Consider the following 25,493-nt stretch of genomic DNA (forward strand, 5'->3'; position numbering starts at 1 on the left):
GTCCGAACCATCTCAATCGAACTTCCCGCATCTTATTCTCCACTGGAGTCACACCAACCTTCTCTCTGATAGTCTCATTCCGAACTCTATCCCCCCTAGTCAGCCTACACATCCAACACAACATCCGTGTTTCCGCCACCTTCATTTTTTGAATGTGGGAGTTCTTAACTGGCCAACACTCCGCTTCATACAACATGACCGGACGGACTGTCAACCTGTAGAATTTGCCTTTAAGCTTGGGCAGCACCTTCTTATCACACAACACCCTCGAAGCGAGCTTCCACTTCATCCATCCCACCCCAATACGGTGCGAGACCTCCTCGTCAATCTCACTGTTACCCTGAATCACGGACCCGAGATACTTGAAACTATCCCTCTTACATACCACCTGTAATTCCAACTTCACTACCACCTCATTCTCCAGCCTCACGTCATTAAACTTGCATTCCAAATACTCTGTCTTGCTCCTACTCAACCTGAACCCTTTAGACTCAAGAGTTTGTCTCCACACCTCTAATTTATCATTCACACCCCCCGCGTCTCATCAATCAAAACTACATCATCTGCAAAAAGCATACACCAAGGCACCTCTCCTTGAATACGCCACGTCAACACATCCATCACCAAAGCAAACAAAAAGGGACTAAGAGTAGATCCCTGATGCAATCCTGTCAAGACAGTGAAATGCTCTGAGTCTCCTCCCACCGTCCTCACCTGAATTTTAGCTCCATCATACATGTCCTTAATTGCTCTGATATATGCCACCGGGACTCCACTCACCTCCAAGCATCTCCAAAGCACCTCCTTGGGGACTTTGTCGTATGCCTTCTCCAAGTCGATAAACACCATGTGCAGGTCCTTCTTCCTTTCCCTATACTGTTCCACCAGCCTCCGTACCAGGTGAATTGCCTCCGTCGTCGAGCGGCCAGGCATAAATCCAAACTGGTTCTCCAAAATAGACACTATCCGTCTCAGCCTCACCTCGACCACTCTCTCCCAAATCTTCATAGAGTGACTCAATAACTTAATACCCCTATAGTTATTGCAACTCTGAATGTCACCCTTGTTCTTATAAAGAGGGATCATAGTACTCCACCTCCAAGCCTCGGGCATTTTCGCCGTCTTGAAAATTCCGTTAAACAATCCAGTCAACCACCTCAAACCAGCCTCGCCAGAAAACTTCCAAACATCCAAAGGTATCTCATCAGCCCCGTCGCCCTACCCCTTCGCATCTTGCGAACAACCTCTCTAACCTCCTCTACCTTAAAACGTCTACAATAACTAAAATCCCGACACTCCTCTGAGTGCTCCAGACCTCGCTTTGTGGGAATACACTGCGTATGTTGTTGTTGTATATCTGGAATAGTCTAAGTTATGAGATTGTTACTTGGCTATCTTTAATAACTTGCTGCCTAAAGTAGCACTAAAGATGTAATGTTCAAACGTCCATTAAGATGCTGTAATTTTGTTTCAAAAGTTACTGTTAGAGCACTGAAACCTGTAAGATTTTTTTCTTCACATGAAGTAAAATAATCTTATTAACAAATCTCATCTATATCAAATAGGAGAACCTGCATCAAAATATATATAGTTCTATACAAAAGAGATTCAATCTTCTGTACAAATAAGGACCTCGTAATTAAGTATTACATGAAAGATAGCAAGAGATGAAATTTTTTTACAAGATCTTGTTTCACTCATGTATGGATCAAACGTGACTCAACAAAAGGCAACTCTAGTCTCAGCACTTGAGTTCGTCAAGTCTCTATCGCTCCCTTCCTCTGCTTGGGAAGAAAATGGCTTCTTCTTTCACTATCGATGATTTTGGTGGAAATGGATACTTGTACCAAAGTTGCTGGAGCATGGCTGGGATGATGTATCAATCTTGAAGATTATGAATGCAAATGATAAGAACGAGTTGAACACTGACTCAACGGCAAAAGGTTCCCCTTATTGATAAATTCACCTTTTCTTGTATATATCTCAAGAAAATCATCTGGGGTTCATCTTCACATTGTTTTGAAAAACCTGTGTCAACAAATAAGAAACTCTTGTGTTTCCCTGGACAATATGAAGTATCAAAAGAATTAAAGCTTCTTTGTGCTTTAATCACAAGTCCTAAACTCCTCCATTTCGTTTCTATGTTGTTGCTCAAATTAAACAATGGAGCAATATTTCATAAGATATTGCTCTGATGACTTTATTTCTTTCCTACTCAAGGATGCAATGGAAATCAGGTCATACCTGCATATGATCGTGCGCTGATGCAATATGCGGATACGCTCAAGAAGTCTGGGAATTCCCTTCCCGAGCTTCTTAAGCTAACGCACAGTAGATCTTACTTCAAAGTATGGAATGAAAAGGGGCCATGCTACCCATTTTACAGACAGAGCTACAGCTTGTGGGTGAGATCCTTTGCCAGACGCCTATAATCTCCAAGTGAGCAGAAGAACTGCCTCAAGAATGAGAGTCTTTACAGGAAGGATATTTCTGTTGTCACCTGCAGGAAGCACGGTATGACAAGATCTCTTGGAAGAACCAATACAGCTTATGATGTATCCCTTGAACAATCAATGGCTGATTTCACAATTAAAGATGTGACATGTTTTTAAGGGAATTGTAGCTTCAATGCCGATGAGCCTAGAGCATGTGGCTGTGTGCAGGCAACCCCACTAATTGAGAATGTTGCTCCTTATTCCTCCATTGAGAATATTTCAGTTCAGATACTAACGCCAGAGTCCAAGATAGGAATGGAGCTTTTGGTGAAAACAAAGACACCGCCGACTAAGGATTCAGAAGTCTAGTGTGATAAACCAGCAGTGATTCTATGCATTCGTCGCCCTGGGTAAAGCATCAAAATACACCTGCAATTCACACCTATAATTGATTAATCGTACCTAAATTGGTATGCTATATGTTAGACGCGACTCTTTTAGGTTCATACACATATTTGGGTTAGGCAGAAATAAAGAAACCTCTTGAAAGGATTTCACAAGGAAACTTGAGTCAATATCTGCATAAAACTTCATGAAGAGTAGATGATTCAATAATCTGTGTGATCCCATTACACTCTGATGCAATGATGAAGGATACAATCCAGGAAATATTTTTCCTTCAAAGAGCAAGTAGTATTTATATTTTATAGGAAAGAAAATGAAATTAATTATTTATCTACGAGCAGAACTACTGGGTCTCATACCAAAAAGACTACGGGAAACAGGATAGATATCATGTGCAGAGCTGAAGCCCACTAACTCTATGCAAAGAAATCAATATCTGACGCGTTACAGGTTCAATTATTTGCTGTTTTTTTATGAGCAAATAGAAGCAGAGGTAACTTTTCTCTGACATTTCTTTGGAAGGATAAAGGAGCATCTAATGAAATACCTTGATAATGGGTCAACAGAAATACACAAAAGTAAACAACACTCTTGAGATGGCTCACAAATTCTATCAAAAAAGCACTTTTACCTTAAAAAGTGAAGGCTTACCAGACACGAAGGTCCTTAATATTTTTGCGTCGCTTTTGAAGTCGACTACTACACAATCCTGCAACTGGAAAGGTAGAAACATAGTACGGGAGCTATAGCTTGAAATCTCAGAAATCTGATAAGCAGAAGGATAATTCACCTCCGGATTGTTTTCAAATGACAAATGCTTAATTTCCTCAATTGAAGGGATCTTTCCGACTTCTAGTATTAGGAAGGGCAGCGGACTTTAATTACCAGCGGTCTCTGCAGCTACACGTTCCATCCTTGAACAAGTGAAAGCGATTTGCATCTCTAACTAGTATTTCCCTCTGAACAATTTTTGACACATACTTGGTCCAAGTGTGGCAATCCCCACAAACCCGGAGATTCTTCATCACTTGCAAAGGTGAACCATCTTTTGTGTTTAACAATCCAAACGCTATAGCAAGTCTTTCACTATGTCCATGAAGCAAATTTATCTTCTCATCTTCACCGACATCATGCAAAACAAATTTTAAGTCAGCAACGTAACCTTCCTTATCCATTGTTTTATTGAGGTCCTCTATGAGCTCATTGACTTGCTTGAATTGTTGAAAGGACCTATCACCAGTGCCAAAAATAAAAACTCTGTTACAAATTTCAATCCAGCTACATCCTGGGTCTTTCCTAAGTCCTCTGGCTTTCAAAGATTTTCGTATTGTTCTCACTTGGTCCCACTTCCCTAAGGTGGCATATACATTGGAAGCTAAAACATTATACCCAGGATCATCAGAGTTCAGTTCAACAAGACGCTCTACTACACGTTCAGCAGTCTCGGTATCTCCACTAGCTCGACAAGCACTAAGTAAAGCTCCCCACATACTTGCATCAGGCTGCAGCGGCATAGAAAGGATAAAGTCCTCTGCTTCAGACAGTAGCCCAGAACGTGATAAAAGATCAACCATGCAAGCATAATGTTCAATCCTTGGCTCAATCTTGTATTCTTCTCTCATTTGGTTAAAGCATGCCCGACCATTTTGCACTAAACCAGAATGGCTACATGCATATATAGTGGCAACAAAAACAATATGATCGGGAACAGTACCCGTCTCCTTCATCTGTTGAAAAGATCTGAGAGCCTTCTTTCCTTCGCCATACATTCCATATGCAGAGATCATTGCTGTCCATGTCACCACATCTTTAATTCTCATGTGCTCAAAGACCAAGATTGCATTCTTTAAACTCCCAGTTTTGGAGTACATCTCGATCAGTGCATTTCCAACAGGGACATGTGACTCAAAATTGAGCCTGATAATGAATCCATGAAGTTCTTTACCCTGTCTTTTGGCAGCAAGCAAGGAACACAAAGGCAGCGAACCTAAAACAGTAGCCACATCTGGGATGATTCCTTCTTTTCTCATCCTACTGAGCATCTTTAAACCGACATAACTTTCCTCGTGATGGAAACATGAAGCAATAATAGTATTCCACGTTACAATATCTCTAGCACTCATGATCTCAAATTGCCACATTGAATGCTCCATTTTACCACACTTGGCATAAACATCTAGAAGAGCATTGCCCACAATAAGAGTGGAATCATATCCTCTCTTAACTATATCACAGTGGAGCTCACTTGCAAAATCCACGTCCGTCAACTTTGTACAGGTTGAGAGAAGCGTCACAAAAGTGACAGAATCAGGTTGCAAGTCTATCCTCATCACCTTAAACAGATCTACTGCTTCTTTATTAAACCCATTTTCAACATAACCACTAACCATTGAGTTCCATGAGACCAAATCCCATCTTTTCATGTTGTCAAAAACTTGCCTTGCCGCCACCAAATCACTACATTTTGCATACACGTTAATCATGATATTCCAAGCGGTCGTATCACATTCGTATCTGTTTTCCAAAATATAGTCATGAACGTATCTTCCAAATCTTAAATCCCCTATACTCCCACAAGCTTGCAAAACAGAAGTAATTGTAAGCAGGTCCGGCTCATATTCACAAACCATTTCTTGAAACAATTTGATCGACTCTTGATATAAGCCCGAGTGAGAAAACCCACAAATTATAATATTCCAAGTGACGATATCTCTGCATATCATCTCATCAAAGATTCTCTGACCGTCCAACAACCTCTCGAACTTAAAGTACATCGAAAGCAATCCATTACTCACAGCCATATCTCCCATGACACCACTCTTCTCCACCAACCCATGAACTATCTGACCCTGTTCAACCTCCATCAAACCCCCACATGCAGGTAAAACACTCGCCACAGTAAAAGCATCAGCAACAACACCCGATAACCTCCCCTCCCGAAAAGCATCCAAAGCCTCTTCCCAATACCCATTCGCACTATACCCCGAAATCAAACTATTCCAAGAAACAACATCTCTACTACCCATTTTATCAAACACCTTACGCGCATTCCCTAAATCCTTCAACCTCGCATACATATCAATCAAAGCATTACATATATACAAATCTGATCCAAAACCCATCTCCAAAACATCATTATGCACAACTTTCACCATTTCAAGATCCAATAAACTCCCACATGAATTAATAATCGAAGGAAACGTATAATTATCAGGCTTAACATTTACTTTTCTCATTTGGGTATAAAAATCTAATGCTTTAGAAAATAACCCATTATGGGTCATAGCTCTAATGATAGTATTCCATAAATAAACAACATGGGCAGGTGAATTTATGCGAAAAATGGATAATGAAGAAACAGGCTCTTTGAATTGAGAGTACTTTGAAATGAGTTTTCCATTAAAGAATGTTGATTGGTGCTGGCCTGAAATTACTATGAGTGAATGAACTTTGTGGAGATCACTTAGCTTATTAACGGAAGATAATGCTCTTAGGATCAAAGAATGGGAGAAATATTCAGTTCTTTGGCATACATTGCGAAGCTTTATGGATTTCATGGATGAAAAAAGGAACAGCTTTGGGATTTTTGAAACCAGCAGCTTTTATAGTATTCTCATACGGGAATGGGATAAGCAAAGATATCTCTATCGATTGGAATATCCAATTTCACCTATCATGATTAGCTAATACGTAAAATCAAAGCATCGAAACGGCTAATTTTAAATTTTATCTAACAATTTGTTGTCCTTATTCCACGTATCAAACAACAAGACTAAAAATTTTGGTGGTCATTGCACATCAATGATTCATATAGATATTCTAACTAATATAAAGTTGAGGTATAATAATTGTTACATCAAAAAGTTTTTCTCGGTATGTTCTGATGTTGGCTTCCGATTCCAACGCCAAACACCTTTGGAACTTTCACTTTTCACACCTCAACTAAACGTGGTTCATTTTAAACACCTCATATAACTATGTTGTTTTGATAATCTTTTACTCCATATACTCCCAAAGATCGTCTTTTCCAACACACTCACCCTTTTTTTTTTCGCGCAGAAACAATCAGCCCTGCCCCCCCACCCCCCACCCCCACCCTCTTCCTCCTCCATCATACCTCTAAAAGTTTCTCTCTTAGAAAAAAAAAAAATCATTTTAAGTTGTTATTCACACTTGCTCTTTTTTAATTCTCTCCTTTTTCTCAAACAATTTCTAAAAAAACAAAAAACTTTTTTTAATCACTCATTAAAAATAGACATATAAGTATCATTTCTTTCCTGTGAAATCTGAAATTTTGAATTGAAATTTCAATAATCTCAACCCATATCAAGAGAATCTTAATGCCAACATCAACATTCATTAATTTTTTCGCCTTTTCCTTTCAAGAAATTTTAGGATTCTTCCGCATTTTTTTTTTTCTTAAAATCAGAATCATTAATAAAACAAGATGAAAAAGTTGAACAACACATTGAGTAGCCTTGACCATAGAAATATTTTCCTTTCTTGTTTTTTTTCTTTTAAAAGATAGGATAGCGAAAAAGGGGTTAAAATTCAACAAACTTTTAATAAGTTTGTTGAACATTAAGGGGCTTTAAATAGTCAACTTGAAATAATAAATCTGCATGATTTCAAATTCAAAAACCTAAAATTTCTCAACAACTAAAACAACCTAACCTAAAATTTAAAATTCAAACTTATCTAAATTCTAAACAACTTATTAATTAAAATTTACTCCAATAACTAAATCAATTTTCAACATTCCTTTTATCCAAAAATTATTTCACTTTAATGAAAACACGCTCCATTTGATCATGAATTTTCCAACTCCATTTCCAGAAAATTATTTGAAAAATTATTTTCACTTTTTTCACTCATATGTCTCTCACAAAATTTCAAAAACAACTCTAATTTATATTCATGGTGAAACACAACTCCAACTCCAATTCCAGAAAAAAAAAAAAAAAAAAAAAATCATGTCAAGGTTTGAAGCACTATTGAAGAAGTTGGAGCTTTAAAAATGGGCTAAATAAGCCTTCACACGCTTGATTTTGAGTGTTTTAACACTCGCCATGCCATGTCAGCGAAAAGTATCAAAATGAACGTCATCTAATTTAGATGCCAAAATGAAAGTTCATGTCAGGCCAGGTTTTCAACCATATGAACGGAACTTTGCCATCATCAATAGCAAAATGATACTAGAAAAAGAAGAGGAAGTCATGAAGTTCGAGACAAACAAATAATAAGAGATATCAAACCAGTTAGCTTCTCATTGTATAGTAAGCACAAGACTACAAGAGTCATCCTATGCTGTCAAGGTCATCAATCAACTATTTACATGTTTGTACTGCAACCAGTGTATCCACTGTCAGGTAAATGAATGCGTCAACTTTGAAAAACCTTTCAAATCCAATAATGATGGTGTTATTCGAGTTAATCTGCATCCAAGCTTCTCTGTACAGTCGAAAATTGCACGCTGGTAACTTATAATTAATTGATCAGTCTCCACTGATTGAAAAGGGAGGCATCAGCACTATAATGTCAAGACACCTGTACATGGATTATGGATGGAATCAGCAAGCCTTGCAAAGGTTAGAATTCACGTTAGATGAGCATTGCTCCCTTATCGGACTATTGTTTACGCACAATCTGCTTCGTTTTGGTTCAGATATCGTGCAATGCAATATCGCTGCTGCAAGCACATCAACTAAACCAGAATCGTCGGATTCTTCAGATTCTCTATTCGAACTATCACACCTTAAATCTCCGGTTTCCCCATAGAGAGATTTACTGCATCTCTTCTTTCCATCTGATTTTAGTCTAGAGGTAATGGCTGGCATTTGGCTTGGAGTTCCAGAGAAATGCTTCGGCTTCAACCTGACAGACACTGTCTTCAAAGTGCGTTCTGTGTAGAACAGCATCCACGGATGGCCTGAAATAAATCTTTAGTCATTAATTTGAACATGAAATAACCAAATGTTCATAATTATTTGATAAAAGTGGATCAAGAAAATTTAACTAAGCAAGAGAATGGCACAGAAAAGAAAAAAAGGTGGTTATAAACTAGCGCAAAGTAACAGAAAATTGCCAATATGTCAATGGAATTATTTAGACAGTTCTCCATAGTGAAAATAATGTTTGATCAAAACTAAAGAGGAATAAGAAATTATCAACCCAGTTACCTACTTATTGAAGCAACTGGCAAAGAGATCAGGCAGTTAGAACAAAGTAAAATGCTTACTTAAAACTTCTTCAGCAGTTATCCTTGCAGCAATATCCCTTGTGAGAATCCGTTCAAGAAGATCTCGTGCAGGTTTAGATACGGATTGCCATTTTTCAGAGTGAAAATCAAGTTCCCTGCTTTTAATTGCCTCAAAAAGAGCTTCTAAAGAGTCCCCTTGAAATGGAAGGACACCAACTAGTAGAGCATGTAAAAGAACACCAACACTCCAAATATCTGCCTTTTGACCATAATCCCCTATAAGAACTTCAGGGGCCACATATGCAGGACTTCCAGCCAAACCACTTAAACTCTGACCTGCATTATAAAAGCTACCTCCATAAACAAGGTGGAAAGCAGAGTCAAGATGAACATATCTGGCCCTGTACTTTGCAGAGTATCATATAATTCCTCATCCTTCAGAAAATACCAACGAGTAATATAGAAGGAAAAGAAACCAGAACACTTTTTAGACTAAAGCAAGAGAATATCCCACATTTTGACATTATTTCTGATGTACTTTGGGTGGATCCATGTTTACACAAAAAGATAAAAAAAGAACTTATGAGAATCAAGTAAATAACTGAATTGCTCAAAGCATCATGCAAAGAGAGGTAACTCAATTTAAATAATGATTAGTAAGCTACATTCACGATCATAGATTTAGAAAGTTTACTTGAGGTGAACCTTGAAGGTAGTGTGTACCAAATCACCATCTACCTATGGGGCCAGGTAAAAATCCTAAGAAGTGTATGCATTTCTCCATGGAGTATTCTCCCTTACAATTCTTTTTCCCGAGGAAGTACTCTTTAGGAAGTTAAGACTTCCATAATTTCGATTATCAATTATTTACTGCCCCCCCCCCCCCCCCAAAACCCCAAAACACACACGCATCTCCCTCTCTATTCCCAACTCTATGATGCCACCTATGTCCTACATAACTTGGTTCTTGCTGCTCTGAAATCATATTCCCTCTTTTTTTCTGGTTTACTTGGACTTTATCCTGTTGAAGCTTGGATTATATCACTGCTCAATTTTGTTGGTGAAATTCTTTTTTCAGATAAAGCAACTATTTTGTACATCACAAAAAAACCATCATCCAGAGGATGAACAGGGGTACCTCTTTCAGCCCCTTTTTTGCCCACATCTTTCCAATTGCTCAACATCTCAAAAAGTTGTTTTAGATACAGTCCAACTCACTCCAAGGATTCAAAAGAACATGTACCACAGATTAGCAGTTGTCTTGCAATGTAAGAATAAATGCTCATTAGTCTCTGTGTCTAGAGTCTAGACCACACAGCATACATCTTGAGCAACTCTGTAAACCTGTTCTTTGCAGGGCTTGTTCAGTTACACATGCTCTTCTAACGACCAGCCATTTGAAACAAGAAATGCTGAGAGGGATTTTGATCTCCATACAAATTTCGAAGCCCACAAAGTTGTCAGTGATGGCTGATTGTTCAGGTTCACATATGCTGATTTGTCAGTGAAAATATCCTTGCTGCACAGCTTCCATGAAGGTTTATCCTTGCCTTGTGTCCGATGCCAGTGAAGGAGTACAGAACTTGTAGCAAATTAGAGACTCTGTCTATCTCCCAATAGTTTCATGCAGTCCTGAAGATCAAATTCCAACCTTGAGCAACTCCAAATTTGTGAAATTAAAGCATCTGATTGGAGACTTAAGATGTATAGGTCTGGGAATTGATCTTTTAGGATAAATTGCCCTATCCAGAGATCCTTCCAAAATGCTGTCTTTTCCCCATCCCCCCACTTTGATAGAAGTGTCGAAGTTGTAAATAGGCCATAGTTTTCCCATGGTCTTCCACACACTACAACCAAAAGTGCATTGGACTTCACTGGTGATCCATTGGTTCAAAAGTCCATATTTTTGTTTTACGAACCTCTTCTATAAATCCAAATCCTCAGTGCCAAAACTCCGTAGCCACTTCTGGAGTAGCCTCTTGTTGTATTGGCTAAGGTTTTATATACCCTAACCTCCTTGTTTCTAGATGAGAGTCAAAGAATCCAACTTCACCAGATTGTAACCCTTTCTTTCCTTGTTGCCTTGCCAAAAGAAATCTCTCCTCAGTTGCTACCCTCTATCTAAGTTTTTTTTTTCCTTTTTAGGATACTCTCTATACTTTCTGTATATTAAATCCTATTATGTTAAATTGTCTTTTAAGAAAATAAGTTCCAAAATCCTCCTCACGCCTTATGAAATATGTTAACCCACTCCAATAATAGTCAAGCATAGATTAGACCAACCACAGAACTTGTAATTAAAAAAAACAGGACATACACTATTGGAAACGACTAGCAGTTGAGAGAAATGAAACCAAATGCTAGGCTTCAGCACTGCTACTAACTATGACTACACGAGTAAAAGTTCCCATTAAAAATAAAGCAAACTTCCTGATAAACATGACAGTGCAATAAGTAACACAAAAACCAAGCAAGTGTAACATATATAATTGGGTTCCCGTAAGTGTTTTACCATTGGCAATTCTCATAGCCAAGCCGAAATCAGCAAGCTTTATCTTCCCAGAAGCAGTTAAAAGGATATTCTCAGGCTTAATATCCCTATGTACAACGCCCATATCATGGCAATATTGAATCACCAACATCAAATCCTTAAATATATTAGCAGCTTTATGCTCCGAATACCTTCCTTCCTTCGTCATCTCGTCGATCAACCTCCCACCAGGGCACAATTCCATCACCAAATGAAAACTTTCCGCATCCTCATACACCGCGTGCAATGTCACCACCCCCGGATGCCCCGATAAATGCTGCATTATCTCTACTTCCTTATGAACAGTCTCTTCCCCTTTAGGCAATGTCTTACAAGCAAACTCAACACCCGTAACCTTACTCCTACACAAGAAAACTGACCCAAATTTACCTTTACCTAAACTTTCCCCCATCAAATAATCATCTTCAATCTTATTCTTCCTACCCATTTGTGTAGCTGCATCTATACATCCTATCTTCCTCTTCACCCCTCTCCCACACAAACTAATGGAAGAACTCCCACTCGGCGGTGCAGTAGCAGCAGCAAGCCTAGTTCTACTTCTACAAGACCCAGCAATAACCTCATAACACAACAACCCATCATCATCATCATCTTCCTTACACCTTTTCTTCAACCTTCTAGAACATTCCTCTAACGAAAAATGGGTTTTCAAATTCGATATGGAAGAACCCGAATCATGACCCGAATTCCATATTTCTCTTTTTTTAGGGCACAAAATCTCACATCCTTTTCGCTTATTCCTCATCAATCAATCAAAATTAGCCAAAACTAATCCACACCCAATTCAGCAATCAGCTAAACAGCGGACACCATCAATATTTCAACGCAAAAAACACAGAATTCAAGAATCGAACATTGTACGACAGAAAGATAAACAATAGCCCAAAAAAAATGAAAAAAATATCAGAAAAATGAGAAAAATTGAGGGATCAATAGGGGAGAGAAATTTTGAAGTTAAAGAAAAGGAAAACAAAATTGCATTGGGATCAATGTGATTTAGATTTGCTATGGTAAAAGTGGGTAAAAGGGGTTCTAGAGAGTGTTTGCAAGAAGACAAGTAAGAGAGAAACTAATTTGCGATCTATTTATATGTGGTTAAATACTTAGTTTTATTTTTCCCTATCCTACGAGAAAAAGATATGCTAGTAGGAGTAATAGTATTTGTGTTGGAGTAAACAACAATAACATATTTAAGCCCCGTTTGGTCATCAAAATACAAAATCGTAACTCTTTGAAGTTGGAGTTGAAATTAATGTTCATCATACATATAAATTAAAGTTATTTTTTAAATTTTGTGAAGAAAATATGAATGAAAACAAATAAAACTTATTTTTACATTTTCAATTTAAAATTTTCATGTTCAAACAGCTCTTATTTTCACTTTTTTCGCTAAAATAAAATAATTTTTTTAAAAAAATATTTTTCATGGTCAAATGACGGTTTGGTATTAACCATATAGTAAAATATAAAAAAATAAAATATACTTAAAATTTATTCTTACTTCAAAAAGATAGAAAGGTTATTTTTGAAAATCGATTATACTAGTTAGGAGTTAAATAGCTTAATTTCAAAGCACTATTAATAGGAGGTCATAAATCAAATAGCTTAATTTTAAAGCATTTTTAATAGGAAGTGAAAATTTTTTGACGATTCATTCTATCATAAATTACTGAAGGTATTGTAATTTATAGAAATTCTTTCCTAATATTTAAATACTTCATTTAATTTAAATTTAAGAAAAACTAGTAATCTTTATTTCATTTATTATATTTAATTAATAACTTTTGATTTTTAAAGAATTAGCATTTTTATCTAAAGCATAAAGAATATTTTTATTCGGACATTATGATTACTAAAAATAATATATATATATATATATATATATAAGATTATACTCCTTTCTTCAGTACCCCCAACTCCCTTCACCTCTAATCCCCATCCTTACACACCTATACCCCACACCATTTTATTCTCCAATACATCAACAAACAACAACACCCATTTTCTACAACAATTAATTCTTCCATTAACAACCTCAAACACATCCTCCAACAACACTTTCCTCCATTTTTTTTTTTCATTTTTCTCCATTAATACATTTTTTAACAAAGAAATTGAAGACATTAAATTGCTTCATTAATTCAGTTTGAAGAATAACAAAATTGAAAGAAATTTTCGTAATTTTTAATTTTAAAGTTCATTGTTCCTTCTCTATTCTTTATTTATGTTTACATCTTCAAGGGTGAATTTGGCGATTGAAAACTTGAGGAAGTTTGATTGAAGGTTAAGATGGTGTTTAATGGAAGAAAAATTTTAATTTAATATTTTTGTGATTGTTCTCTAATGGTGTTAATTAAGGAAAATGGAAAAAAAAATGAAGGTGGGGATGGAGGTTGGCTGGAAGAAGAGAAGAAATAGAGGGGGCGGGGGGCGGGGGCGGGGGGCGGGGGGCGGGGACGGGGTTGGGGGGTTCGAAGAAGAAGAAAAATAAGTGGTAAGGGTGTAGGAAAATTTAAATTGAAGGTGGGGTGGGAGGTTGTTAATGGAGGAAAATTGAAAAAATAATGGAGGTGGGGTGGGTTGAATGGAGGAGGAAAGCTGGTGGGAGCGGCAGGGGGACGTAAAGAGGGGCGGGATGGGCAGGATGGGGGGTTGTGAAAAAGAAAGAAAATAGGGGTGGGGGGTGCACTTTTTATTTAATATATACAAATATATATATATATATATATATATATAAAATAGTATATATATTTGTTATTTTTTTTCAAAAAAAATATATAAAAATAATGTGGAAGAGATTATTTTTTTAAAAAAAAATAGTAATTTCTTACGTGGCAATGACGTGGCTCCAACGTGGCATTGACGTGTAAGCGAGTGTAACGCACTGTAATATCCCGTATATTTCTAAGCTAGAAAATGAGCCATTGTTCCTACCAAGTGTGTCAAACGGGCCGGGTTGGGCCAACCCGGAACCGGCCCTTCCATTTTAATCGGGTTGAGGGCCGGTTAAGGGCCGGTTTTGACGTTAGCCAGGTCGGGCCGGGCCGGGCTAAACAGTAAAAAATTAAAACCCACCCTAACTCGGCCCACTTAACCCAACCCGGTCAAACCCACCAAAACCCGGTCAAACCCGTTTAAAAAATAAATAAATAAATCCAATATAAACTATATACACTCCAATATACATTATATATTTTAAAAAAAATATATAAACAATTACACATATATACGTACCATTCAATATATAATTATATATGACTATACGTACTACTTTAAATAAAACATATGCTATAATAGTATAATATATATATATATACACTACAATATACATATATATACTAATTTATAAAACATATACACATGTATACATTAAATATATACTACTTTAGAAGATATATACACACATATATGCACCATTCAATCTATATGTACTGCTTTAAATAAAATATATACTACAATATACATATATATATATACAACAATATGTATATATATATAGTTACATACTAATTTATAAAACATATACACTTGTATACTTTAAAGATATACATCTATAGAAGATATATACACATATATACGCACCATTCAATATATATGTACTACTTTAAAAAAAGTATATACTACAATATATATACTAATTTATAAAACATAAAGTAATGTATACGTTAAATATACACGTCTATAGAAGATCTATTCACATATATACACTCTATTCTATGTATATGTAATACTTTAAATCAAATATACTATAATATATATACATTACAATATATATTTGAACAGTTATATACTAATTTATGAAACATATACACATGTATACATTAAATATACACGTCTATAGAAGATCTATTCACATATATACACTCTATTCCATGTATATGTAATACTTTAAATCAAATATACTATAATATATATACATTACAATATATATTTGTATAGTTATATACTAATTTATGAAACATATACACATGTATACGTTAAATATACACGTCTATAGAAGATCTATTCACATATATACACTCTATTCAATGTATATGTAATACTTTAAATGAGATATATTACAATATATATACATTACAATATATATTTGTATAGTTATATACTAATTTATAAAACATATATCCTACACTTCTATAGAAGATATATACACGTGTATACGCACCATTCAATGTATATATACTACTACTTATAAAATACACTACATTATATATACATTACAATATATATTTGTATAGTTATATACTAATTTATAAAACATATACACATGTATACGTTAAATATACACTTCTATAGAAAATATATGCACAAATATACAAAACATATGTTACTTAATATAATAAATTAATAATATTTGGTAGTAAAATAATAATATATTAGAAGTAAGTTTTTAATTTAAAGTAGAAAACTAGAAATTCAATTTAAAATTTTAAATCGTTAAATGAAAAAAAATAAAAAACAAGGACTAAGGAGTGAATGAATTTGAGGAATTTTATTGATTGCAAAATGATCCAAAAGTTATAATTTACATGAATGAAAAATCTATAAATTATGCATCATTTTTTCCAACTCATTCATGTTAATATTAATGGGAACTTGCATAGGATAGTCGAAGTCAATGGGGGCAAAAACATGCATTGGACTTGATTCTGCTGAGTTCTCCTGTGAAGTCATAATTTCTTCAAGTTTCAGCTCGTCGCTCGGCTCCGGTTCCATTCCTTGGTTTCTTCTTTCCGCTCTAATCCAATCTCTGAGGCAAACTAGAACATTCATTGCATTGCTTCCTAATGAGTGTCGGTTGTCTCCAAGCTGTTGTCGTCCCTGACTAAAGGCACTCTCTAATGCAACGGTTGACATTGGAACATTCAAGATATCTCTAGCTAATCTTGAAAGCACAGGATATTGTGTTTCATTACTCTTCCACCAATCCAACGTGGTGATCCGTCGTCTGCGATCCTCTGGTGCCGTCCGAAGATAATATTTCAGCTCTTCCCGATAAGTTGATGTGTAAGTTCTCTCATCAACACTGTTCCAACAATTTAAATCATAAAACGAATCAGAAAAACCACTATGTGCCGGCCTTTTAGAAGATGATGGCTCCTCGGGAGGATGAGGAGCGACAGTTGGAGTGATATTTGTAGGTACGACTAAATCAAATAAATCAGCATAGTGATTATATAATTTTTCTATGTAATCCTTTGCATCAGCCGTAGCCGTCCACAAATCAGGTTGTACTTGTTCAGAATCATGGTTAGTATCTATTTCTAAGTTAGTATAAATAAGAGTACTAAAATGGCACATATGATTATATTTCATGCACGGATTTAGCATAACACCAACCAAGTAAATAGGGGGAATCGGAAAAAAATATTTTTTAAATTTCGTAAACATGGCACCAATAGCTTCTTTATAACCTTCTTTATTTTTATATTCTTTGAGCAAATCAGAAATATCGATTATATATGCCAAAATATTACAAACAGTAGGATAATAAGCACCGGAAAATTCAACCGTAGCTACATAAAATTTTTCTAAAAACTTAACAAGATCATTAATTACAACCCAATCAGAATTATGTAGCATGCAATCAGCAGAATCAACAAATGAACCGCAATGTTGGTTAAAAGCTAGTGTAATAGGAATTCTATATTTATAACAAGTTTTCAAAAATTCATACGTAGAATTCCATCTAGGATCAATTTCCTCAGGCATCAAATCGATGTAAGTCCATTTTCTTGACATTTAACTTTAAATTCTCTAATTCTCGATCTACGATTATTTTCTTGAATAAAACCAACGGCAAGACGAATTTTTTCAATATAAAGCTCAAAAAAGTCAAGACCATCTTTTACAATTAAATTATATATATGACATGCACACTTAATATGAAAAATTTCAGGCAAGGACGGAGATAGCGTAGATTTTATTTTTGTTATAGCAGTCTTATCAGTAGAAGCATTATCAAAAGCAATACATAAAATTTTATTTTCGATACCATAATATCCGGCAATTTTAACAATAGAATCAGCAATAAATTATCCAGTATGTTTACGATCTTCATCATATAAAAAAGCAAGAATACATTTTTGCATCACGAAATTACTATCCATCCAATGACAAGTAACGGTTAAATAATCATTTTTATTTACAGCACGACCAAGATCAGAAGTTAGGGACAATCTACATTGAATATTTTTTAACAATGTTGATAAATAAAAACAATATTGTGAATGGAGTCTAAAAATATCAGACCGACAAGTAGTTCTAGGAATACCGTTAAACATAGGATTATAAATTGCTTGTATATAACGAATAAAGGCATCAGAAGAAGGAAAACTAAAAGACAAACAACCCACAGCTACCATTTTAGCTATTTCTTCCCTGTCCCTCAATTTATTATACTTCTTCGCTACGTGACCGGTTGCTGGGTCCATTCTAGTTTGCGTTGACCCACCAACATCGCCACCACCTTTTGCAATATTTAACTCTCTTTTGTGATCTTCAGCTACATGTCTCATTAACGTACCCGTACCCCCTTGCTTGCCTCCACTTCTATGCTTATATATTTGTTGACAAATATTGCATTGCACCTCAATATTAGATATACGTTCAAAAAATTGTCATGCAATACTAGTTCTTTTACGAGGTTTTGAGGCACTGGGAGGACAGGAAGGGAGATTAATTGATTCAGATCTAACGTTAGCATCTCCTACTGCGGGTGTCTCAGCAATATTTTCATTATCTTTGTCTAAATTAACCGCATCTACTTCATTTTCTTCTTCTATACCATAATTTTTTTGAGCTTCTACATAATCCATATCGTGAGTACCTACACCTATTTCTTCCTCAAAAGGTGTACCAAGCGGTACCGAAGGCGAAGGCACACGGGTATTGCTACTACTTGAACTACCTCTACCGCTAGTAATTCGCTTTTTACTACCACTACCGCTTCCGGAACAAAAACTTTTAACACCTTTAGTAGCGAGGTTTCTTAATTTATCCATAATATAAATTAAATTAAACTAAAAATATTCAAATTACAAAAATATAATAAAATTAAATATTAAACAATTAATACAATAAATAAAAATTAAACGTAAGAGATGGAACGACAATACCAAATTTTGGAAGTATCCGAAGATTGCGACTTTAGAAACTTCCGCTCATACTTTGTAAACGAAAAATTAAAAAATTAAAGTGAACACTTTAAGAAATTAAATATATTGAATATTTGAGAATTGAGATTTGAGAGAGTGAAAAATTGTGTGAAAAATGATTTGAAGTTGTAGGGTATTTATAGATTTTTTGGGGGGATTAAAAAATATTTTTTAAAGTTTTTTTTTCTTTTTTTAATAAATGGGCCCAAACTAGCCGTTTGGACCCAAAAACGGCTATATAGCCGTTGGGCCAACGGCTAGTTTGGCCTAAAATCCAAAATATCTTTTTTTTTTAAATTTTTCCAGGCCGGGCCGGGCCGGTTAACCGGCGGGCCTAAACAGGGCTTGGTCCAGGCCGGGTTAGTCGGGCCCATTTTAACAAAATAATCGGCCCGGGACCCAGAACCCTAAAGCCCTAGGGCTTACCGGGCCGGGTCAAACCGGGTCGGATTAGGTACTAGGGTCGAATTGGGCCGGGTCGGCCCGGCCCACTTGACACCCTTAGTTCTTATGCATGAAACCTCCTATCGTGTGATTCATGTTTGAGTACATGAATTAGGATGAGTATCATAGTGATAATAGAGCTTATGATGTGTTAAGCATGTTCATAAAAGTTACTTAGAGTAAGCCAAGCTAAGAACTTTTGAATCCACCAAATTTTCGTGCGTGATTTCACATAGGTCATCCTTGAACGAGCATAACTTGGTCTATAGGTGGTATTTTGGTATATTTATACCCTCCAAATTGTAGAGAATTGAATAAGCTTTCCATCGATACCAAATTCGCCTAAAACGGACACCCAGTGAAGAAGTTATGACGATTTAAAGTTTCAGCAGTGTTATTTTAGTCAGTGGCGCGTTGCGCCATAAGCCAAAATGACGCTTGTCAATTTTCAATGTCTCTCCGCGATTCCACCGCGTCACAGTGAATTTTCAGGTCATAAACAAGTGGCAACGCGATGTCTCCGCGTCGCGCCAGGGGCCCAAATCAATTTTTTTTTACATAAATTAAAAGACGCATCTAGAGGGGTATTTGAGTCATCTACCCACCCCTATATAAGCTCCCAAACACAAAATTAAGCCATTATTTCACCAAAACATGCTCTTTTTCATCAAAATCATCCCAATAACACATTAGGGTTTCAATTGGGGGATTTAAGTTCAAGCAAATTCTACCATCAAATTCCAAGAATCTCTCCGTCAATCTTCACTAAATCAAGAACTAAGGTATGCGTATGTTCATTCATGGACTCCTTTCGTCCATGAAGTCCAAGAACCCTATTTTAAACTATATGCCATACTTGTTATGTTTTGATTTGATTGTTGATCTTGTTTATGTGTTGTATGATGTCAAGATAGAATCTTTATGGGTTTGTATGAAACTACGATGGCATGTTAGTTGAAATATATAAACTTTGGGTGATATGGGTTGTTGAATTAATGAATAAACCTATTCCCAAAGTGGTGCATGTAAGGTGTTTGATAAAATGCCTAGGATGATAGAATTCATGTCCAATGATTCACTAGTGCTTAAATGACAAGTTCACGTTCTATGCTCTATGATTTCATATGAATTTCACGTTATTGTTATGTGTTGTTGTTGTGATATGGAATGAGCATGATATTGAAACTATGCAAGTATATACATGTTGTATGCATTCCATTCCATGTATAAGAAGTTGAGCATCATGTATAGTATGAAATCCCCCACTTATGATATTGTGAATATTGGACTCTACTCTTATGTTCAAGTCAGTCATGTGTGTTAGTTTCCTTCCATCGAGTCCTGGGGGTACTTGTACCCGAAAAATATAACTGTGCGCCTAGAGCCATGTCATGATTTCACGATACTCTCAGTCAAGCCATGTTCCATAGAACTCAGACAGTCATGTGACTCAGGAAAGTTCAGTAACTCAGTTAATCTTAGCTAATCTCAGTAATCTCAGTACTCAGTGATATCGGAAACTTCAGAAATTCCAGTGTTCTCCGTAACTTCAGTAATCTCCATAATTCAGTACTATCAAAAATTTTTAAAACTCAATACTCAGTAAGATCAGTGCTCTCATAAACTCAGTTTAGCTCTGCTAAACAATCCCACTAACATCAGTTCAGTTAATCAGTTCAATTCAGCAAATCAGTTCAGTGTCTTTCAGTTGGGAGTAGGATTATGCACCGAGTGAACCCAAGAATGGGGACTTACCTATCACAGTCAGAGGGTGTGATTCCTAGAAGCAATTCTTGCATTCCAGAACTACGTAGCTAGCGTAGGTTGAGATGTCCCTACCCATAGGGCTAATGTATCTCCTTTGAGTTTACCTGATAGCAGGGCAGACGGAATGAGCTCCAAAACAGAATAGGGTTTATTCACATGTTATCTGTACCCATGGCACGATATTGGCACCCTTCCAGATGAGGTTACAGGTTGGACCCCAACCAGTTCAGTTCCGGGGCATGTCGGTTAGATGATTACTTTCCACAGTCCCAGTTTCAGTCTCAGTCTCAGTTTCAGTAATAGACTCAGATAGTTCTTCAGAATATCAGAACTTAGACTGTTAGATATGGCCGCTCAGCATCAGTTACATCGGTTACGCCGATCATCACAGTTATATCAGTTATATCAGTCATCATAGCTACGTTATAAGTATTCAGTTTCAGAACTGTTAGACACAGTCAATCAGACCAGTTCTTCATAATCCGAACTGTCAGAAATAGTCATTCATCTATTCAATACCTCAATATCAGTAAAGTTATGTCATCAGTAATCAAACTCAATAGTCAGTATCACCACGAGTTCAGTTATAGTTGCTTATGCATGCATGTATTCTCACGTTCATATTAGTCAGCATTGTTCATGTATATAACCCTTTGCATTTAGCCTGCCTCACTCGTATACTCAGTACAATTAGTCGTACTGATGCATTTGCGCTATGGTGCTTTCTCTTATGTTACACCATAGGTTTAGAGGCACGAGCTCCAGATCAGCAGTAGATTCCAGTAACAGCAGTCAGAGTTAGAAGTAAGTCCTCATCTTTCAAGGACACGATGATTTCATTACTATTTCAGTTTTAAGTTTATTTTAGTAATTGGAGTTAGTTGGGGACATGTTTCATCAACTCCTTGTTCAGACAGTTTAGAGGCTTTCCAGACTATAGCATGTCAGATAGTTATTTCAGATTTGTTTTGGTATGGTTATACCGTTTTCAGACATTGTTCTTTTCACATGTTTATTCAGTTGAACCTTGTGGCCATTCAGTACATGTTTCCGTATTTTTATGTTATATTATGCAGTATATAGGTACATATATCAGTCATGGGTTAGCTTGTGGTCCTTCGGGTCATAAGCACCGTGTAGCATTCTGATTTAGAAAATCGGGGTGTTACACACACTCTCCGTTGTGAAAGTGGTATTCAGTTTTGAGAGATGAAAATAATTCACTTTAAAGATGTTAAGGGGGTAAATAAACGGAAGTTAAGTTTAAGGGCCCGTTTGGCCATAATTTTTTTTAACTTTTTTCCAGAAATGTTTTTCACTTTTTGCGCTCTTCCGGAAATGGTGGTGTTTGGCCATGAAAATTCTAAAAATTATTTCGAAGTTGGATTCCAAAAAGTTAAAACAACTTTTTGTTGTTTTCATAATTTTTCAACTTTCATTATTATTACATATAACCCAAATCTTTAAATTTTTACACAAACCCCTCTTATAACTACAACCAACTACCAAGAAAAAGAATATTATTTGTTTCTATGGTGCAACATCATTTTTAATTGTTATAGATATTATAATATCTTTTTCTTCTTTTAACCAAAATTTACTAACGTGAAGAAAAAATTAATAAATGACAATCTATGGCGGAAATATATCAACTTTTGTTTTGAATGAACTATATTATAAAAATATAAGGCCTAGTACATTATATTATTTAAAAATGAGAAATTTAATATTTTTTTCTTGGCATTCTAATTTTATGTGTATATATAATGGCTATTATGATTTTAATAAATTATTAAAAATTGGTCAATAAAGTCGCATATCAAACATAACATAACGATCCATATTTACGATACAATAATATTTAAGGAAAATCAATATCATCAATAAAGAAAAAGCAAAAAATTAGCACTAATCTATTTAGAAATAATTCATCCGTAATTTTTTTTTTTTAAAAAGACCAAATTCAATAAAATAATTAATTCAAGTGAAAGTAATTAAAGAATTTTCATCAACAAATTTAAGAATATATAAAATATATTTATATCCACCAATCATATTTATCAAAATATATTTTCTCTATTCAACCGATTATGGTTAGATAAACTTATTTAGCTCGTGCTTGTGCTATTTATACTCAAATTTTAGAAGAATAACAATCATAATAATTAATTTGTTCTTAATTATTTTATCAATTGAAGACATATAAGTTATTTTCTCAAACATTTGGTTGTATGTTAGTAGGTAAATTAGTAGTTGGGTGATTTTCATAATTTTAAAAAGTTAAGGGCATAAAATCATATTTAAAAAAAGATTTTTTAAAAGGCTACAAAAATAAATCCAGAAAGACATGGCCAACTCCAACTCCAACTTCATCTTCAACTCTAACTCCAACTCCGAAAAAAATAGTTTTTATGGCCAAACGGCTACTAAGTGCTAAAGTGAATTTGGAGGACAAGTTCAGGGGGAAAGATGTCTTTTCTCAAAAAAAAATATGACTTCATTTTCTTCCTTGAATTCTCGCATTAGATTCATTCAAGAACAACATCAAATCGTTCAAAAATTTAAATTTAGGTAATCTTCTCATTCTATAATCGATTTTTTTTGCAATAATACTCATTCAATACGAAGCTTATTTGGAGAATATCTATTTTCTGACTTTGAATTTTGAGCTTTAATAATGGCTAAACATTTTTTTTTTTTGTATTTTTTTTAAAACAAAACGAACAAACAAGTAAAAAAAAATAACTTTATTGTATAAAATCGATTTTGGGTTCTGCAAACAAGACATCTTTCAGATCTTGTAAGAGACAGAACATGTTAGATCTCATCACTTACTGTCAATTTACGGAGTTCAAATTCACAAAAATTTATCACAATAACAGAAATCATCTCACTAATTTAAAATCTCTATGTATCAAAGAGAATTGAGCATTTGATGAATTCCTAAAACATAGTGGAAGATAAAGTGTATAAGGAAGGACGAGGAGTGAGTGTATTAAGAAAAGAGAAAAAAAATTGATATTGTAATTAAGTGAGCTATTAAATGAAAAATAACGTTTGATTCTACGAGCGTTAAAGCATTTCTGGTAACATCTTAAAAGATTGACTATATTTGATAATATAATTGAGTCGAGAAAAATGAGTCCATAGACCCTTTCAAGTTTTTAATTAAAAAAAGGAGATAAGTAGGTCCCATAATATTATTAAGTTAAAAAAATAAAATCACTTAAACAACTGAGACGGTTGTTCAACAATTGCATTAGTTGTCTCAATAACTTCACAGAATTATCGAACAACTTCGCACAGTTATTGAATAACTTTACAAAGTTATCGAACAACTTTGATAGTTGTCGAACAACTTCGCAAAGTTGTCGAACAACTATCAAAGTTGTTGAAACGAAAATACTTTTAAAAAATTGAAAAAGAAATTTGTCCCTTTCACCTAATTTTTAAAATTTGAAGAACGCTCACTTAATTTGAAGACTCGTTTGTCTCTTTTAATTGAGCGTTGAGTCAACTGTACATTTATAATAATTATTTCATTGTAGGTGAATGTTTCTATTTTACATTGTTAAATTATATTACTTTTATGATAAAAGCGGGTTGCAACGTCATTTTTAAAAAATTAATAATAAAATATTGAAAAAGTATTTGTTATGATATAAATATTTATATACTCCAAATACATAAAGTCACATGTTCAAAATTTTAATTCATGATTTCAAATTACGAGATAAAATTATATGTTAGAATGTTAGTAGCTTATATGAATACGTCATACTGTCACCTAAATTTAGGTATCGTTTGGTTGGAAATAAATTATTTCGAAATTAATTATCCTGAAATTAGCTATTCAATGCTCAAATTGGGATAAAAATAATACTACAATCTTGAAATAACTAATGTCAACATAAATTATTTCACACATTTTATTCCAATCAAACATGACACAAATTCATTATAAAATTAATCTCAAATTTAGTCATAACTTATCCTTCTTATTAAATGAACTCTTTAGTCTCAAGTTTAAAGGATAAATTATGTATTTTTGTCTTATCATTATTGAAATTTCTTTTCGAAAAGAAATAAAATGCTAGTCGAATGCTTAAATAAAGTAAAATATATACTCATTCTACTTCATATTAGTTGACTCTATTAAGAAAATATTAATTAGGAACTTATTTTATCAAATTAGCCTTATTAGTTGTACCTTAAAAATATAAATTTGAGTAAATACACTTTGTTTAGTGATTTATTGTTAAGAGCAGTATTGGAAAAACATAATAAAATACTCTTGATTTCATAAAAGAAACAACTAAATTGAAATAAATATTTTTAAAAAGAGGGTCAATTAAAATAAAACGAAGAGAGTATTAGTTAATCATACTTAAATAATATTATTTTTGTTTTATTTTATGTATCGCTATTTGATCGGACATAAAATTTGAAAAATAAGTGATTGACTTTATAAAATTGCTCCTCTTAATATTTACTTTTTAGATATTTTTTCTTAATAAGTGGGACACACTCATTAAGGA

General features: G+C 34.7%; 2 protein-coding genes across 6 annotated transcripts; both read right to left on the reverse strand.

Annotated features, from left to right (window-relative positions):
* Positions 1-1,553: 1,553 nt before the first annotated feature.
* On the reverse strand, positions 1,554-6,908 carry LOC107843740 (pentatricopeptide repeat-containing protein At3g03580). 5 transcript variants are annotated; one of them, XM_047399744.1, is made up of 3 exons: positions 3,631-6,908; positions 3,492-3,555; positions 1,554-2,864 (listed from the first exon to the last, which is right to left on the reverse strand). In XM_047399744.1, exon 1 carries the CDS (start codon positions 6,395-6,397, stop codon positions 3,722-3,724), a length of 2,676 nt encoding a protein of 891 aa, XP_047255700.1. In that variant the 5' UTR covers positions 6,398-6,908; the 3' UTR covers positions 1,554-2,864; positions 3,492-3,555; positions 3,631-3,721. The 5 variants fall into 5 exon arrangements, with proteins under 5 accessions (XP_047255700.1, XP_047255706.1, XP_016543634.2 ...); XM_047399750.1 differs by having other exon boundaries at positions 3,472-3,555; XM_016688148.2 differs by having other exon boundaries at positions 1,554-2,028; positions 2,245-2,864; positions 3,492-6,908.
* Positions 6,909-8,062: 1,154 nt separating this feature from the next.
* LOC107857177 (serine/threonine-protein kinase PEPKR2) lies at positions 8,063-12,696 on the reverse strand. Its single transcript, XM_047399757.1, has 3 exons — positions 11,552-12,696; positions 9,079-9,375; positions 8,063-8,769 (listed from the first exon to the last, which is right to left on the reverse strand). Exons 1-3 carry the CDS (start codon positions 12,333-12,335, stop codon positions 8,411-8,413), a joined length of 1,440 nt encoding a protein of 479 aa, XP_047255713.1. The 5' UTR covers positions 12,336-12,696; the 3' UTR covers positions 8,063-8,410.
* Between the last annotated feature and the right edge of the window lie 12,797 nt (positions 12,697-25,493).

Source organism: Capsicum annuum, chromosome 1 (assembly GCF_002878395.1).
Source record: "Capsicum annuum cultivar UCD-10X-F1 chromosome 1, UCD10Xv1.1, whole genome shotgun sequence".
NCBI classification, from domain to species: Eukaryota; Viridiplantae; Streptophyta; class Magnoliopsida; order Solanales; family Solanaceae; genus Capsicum; species Capsicum annuum.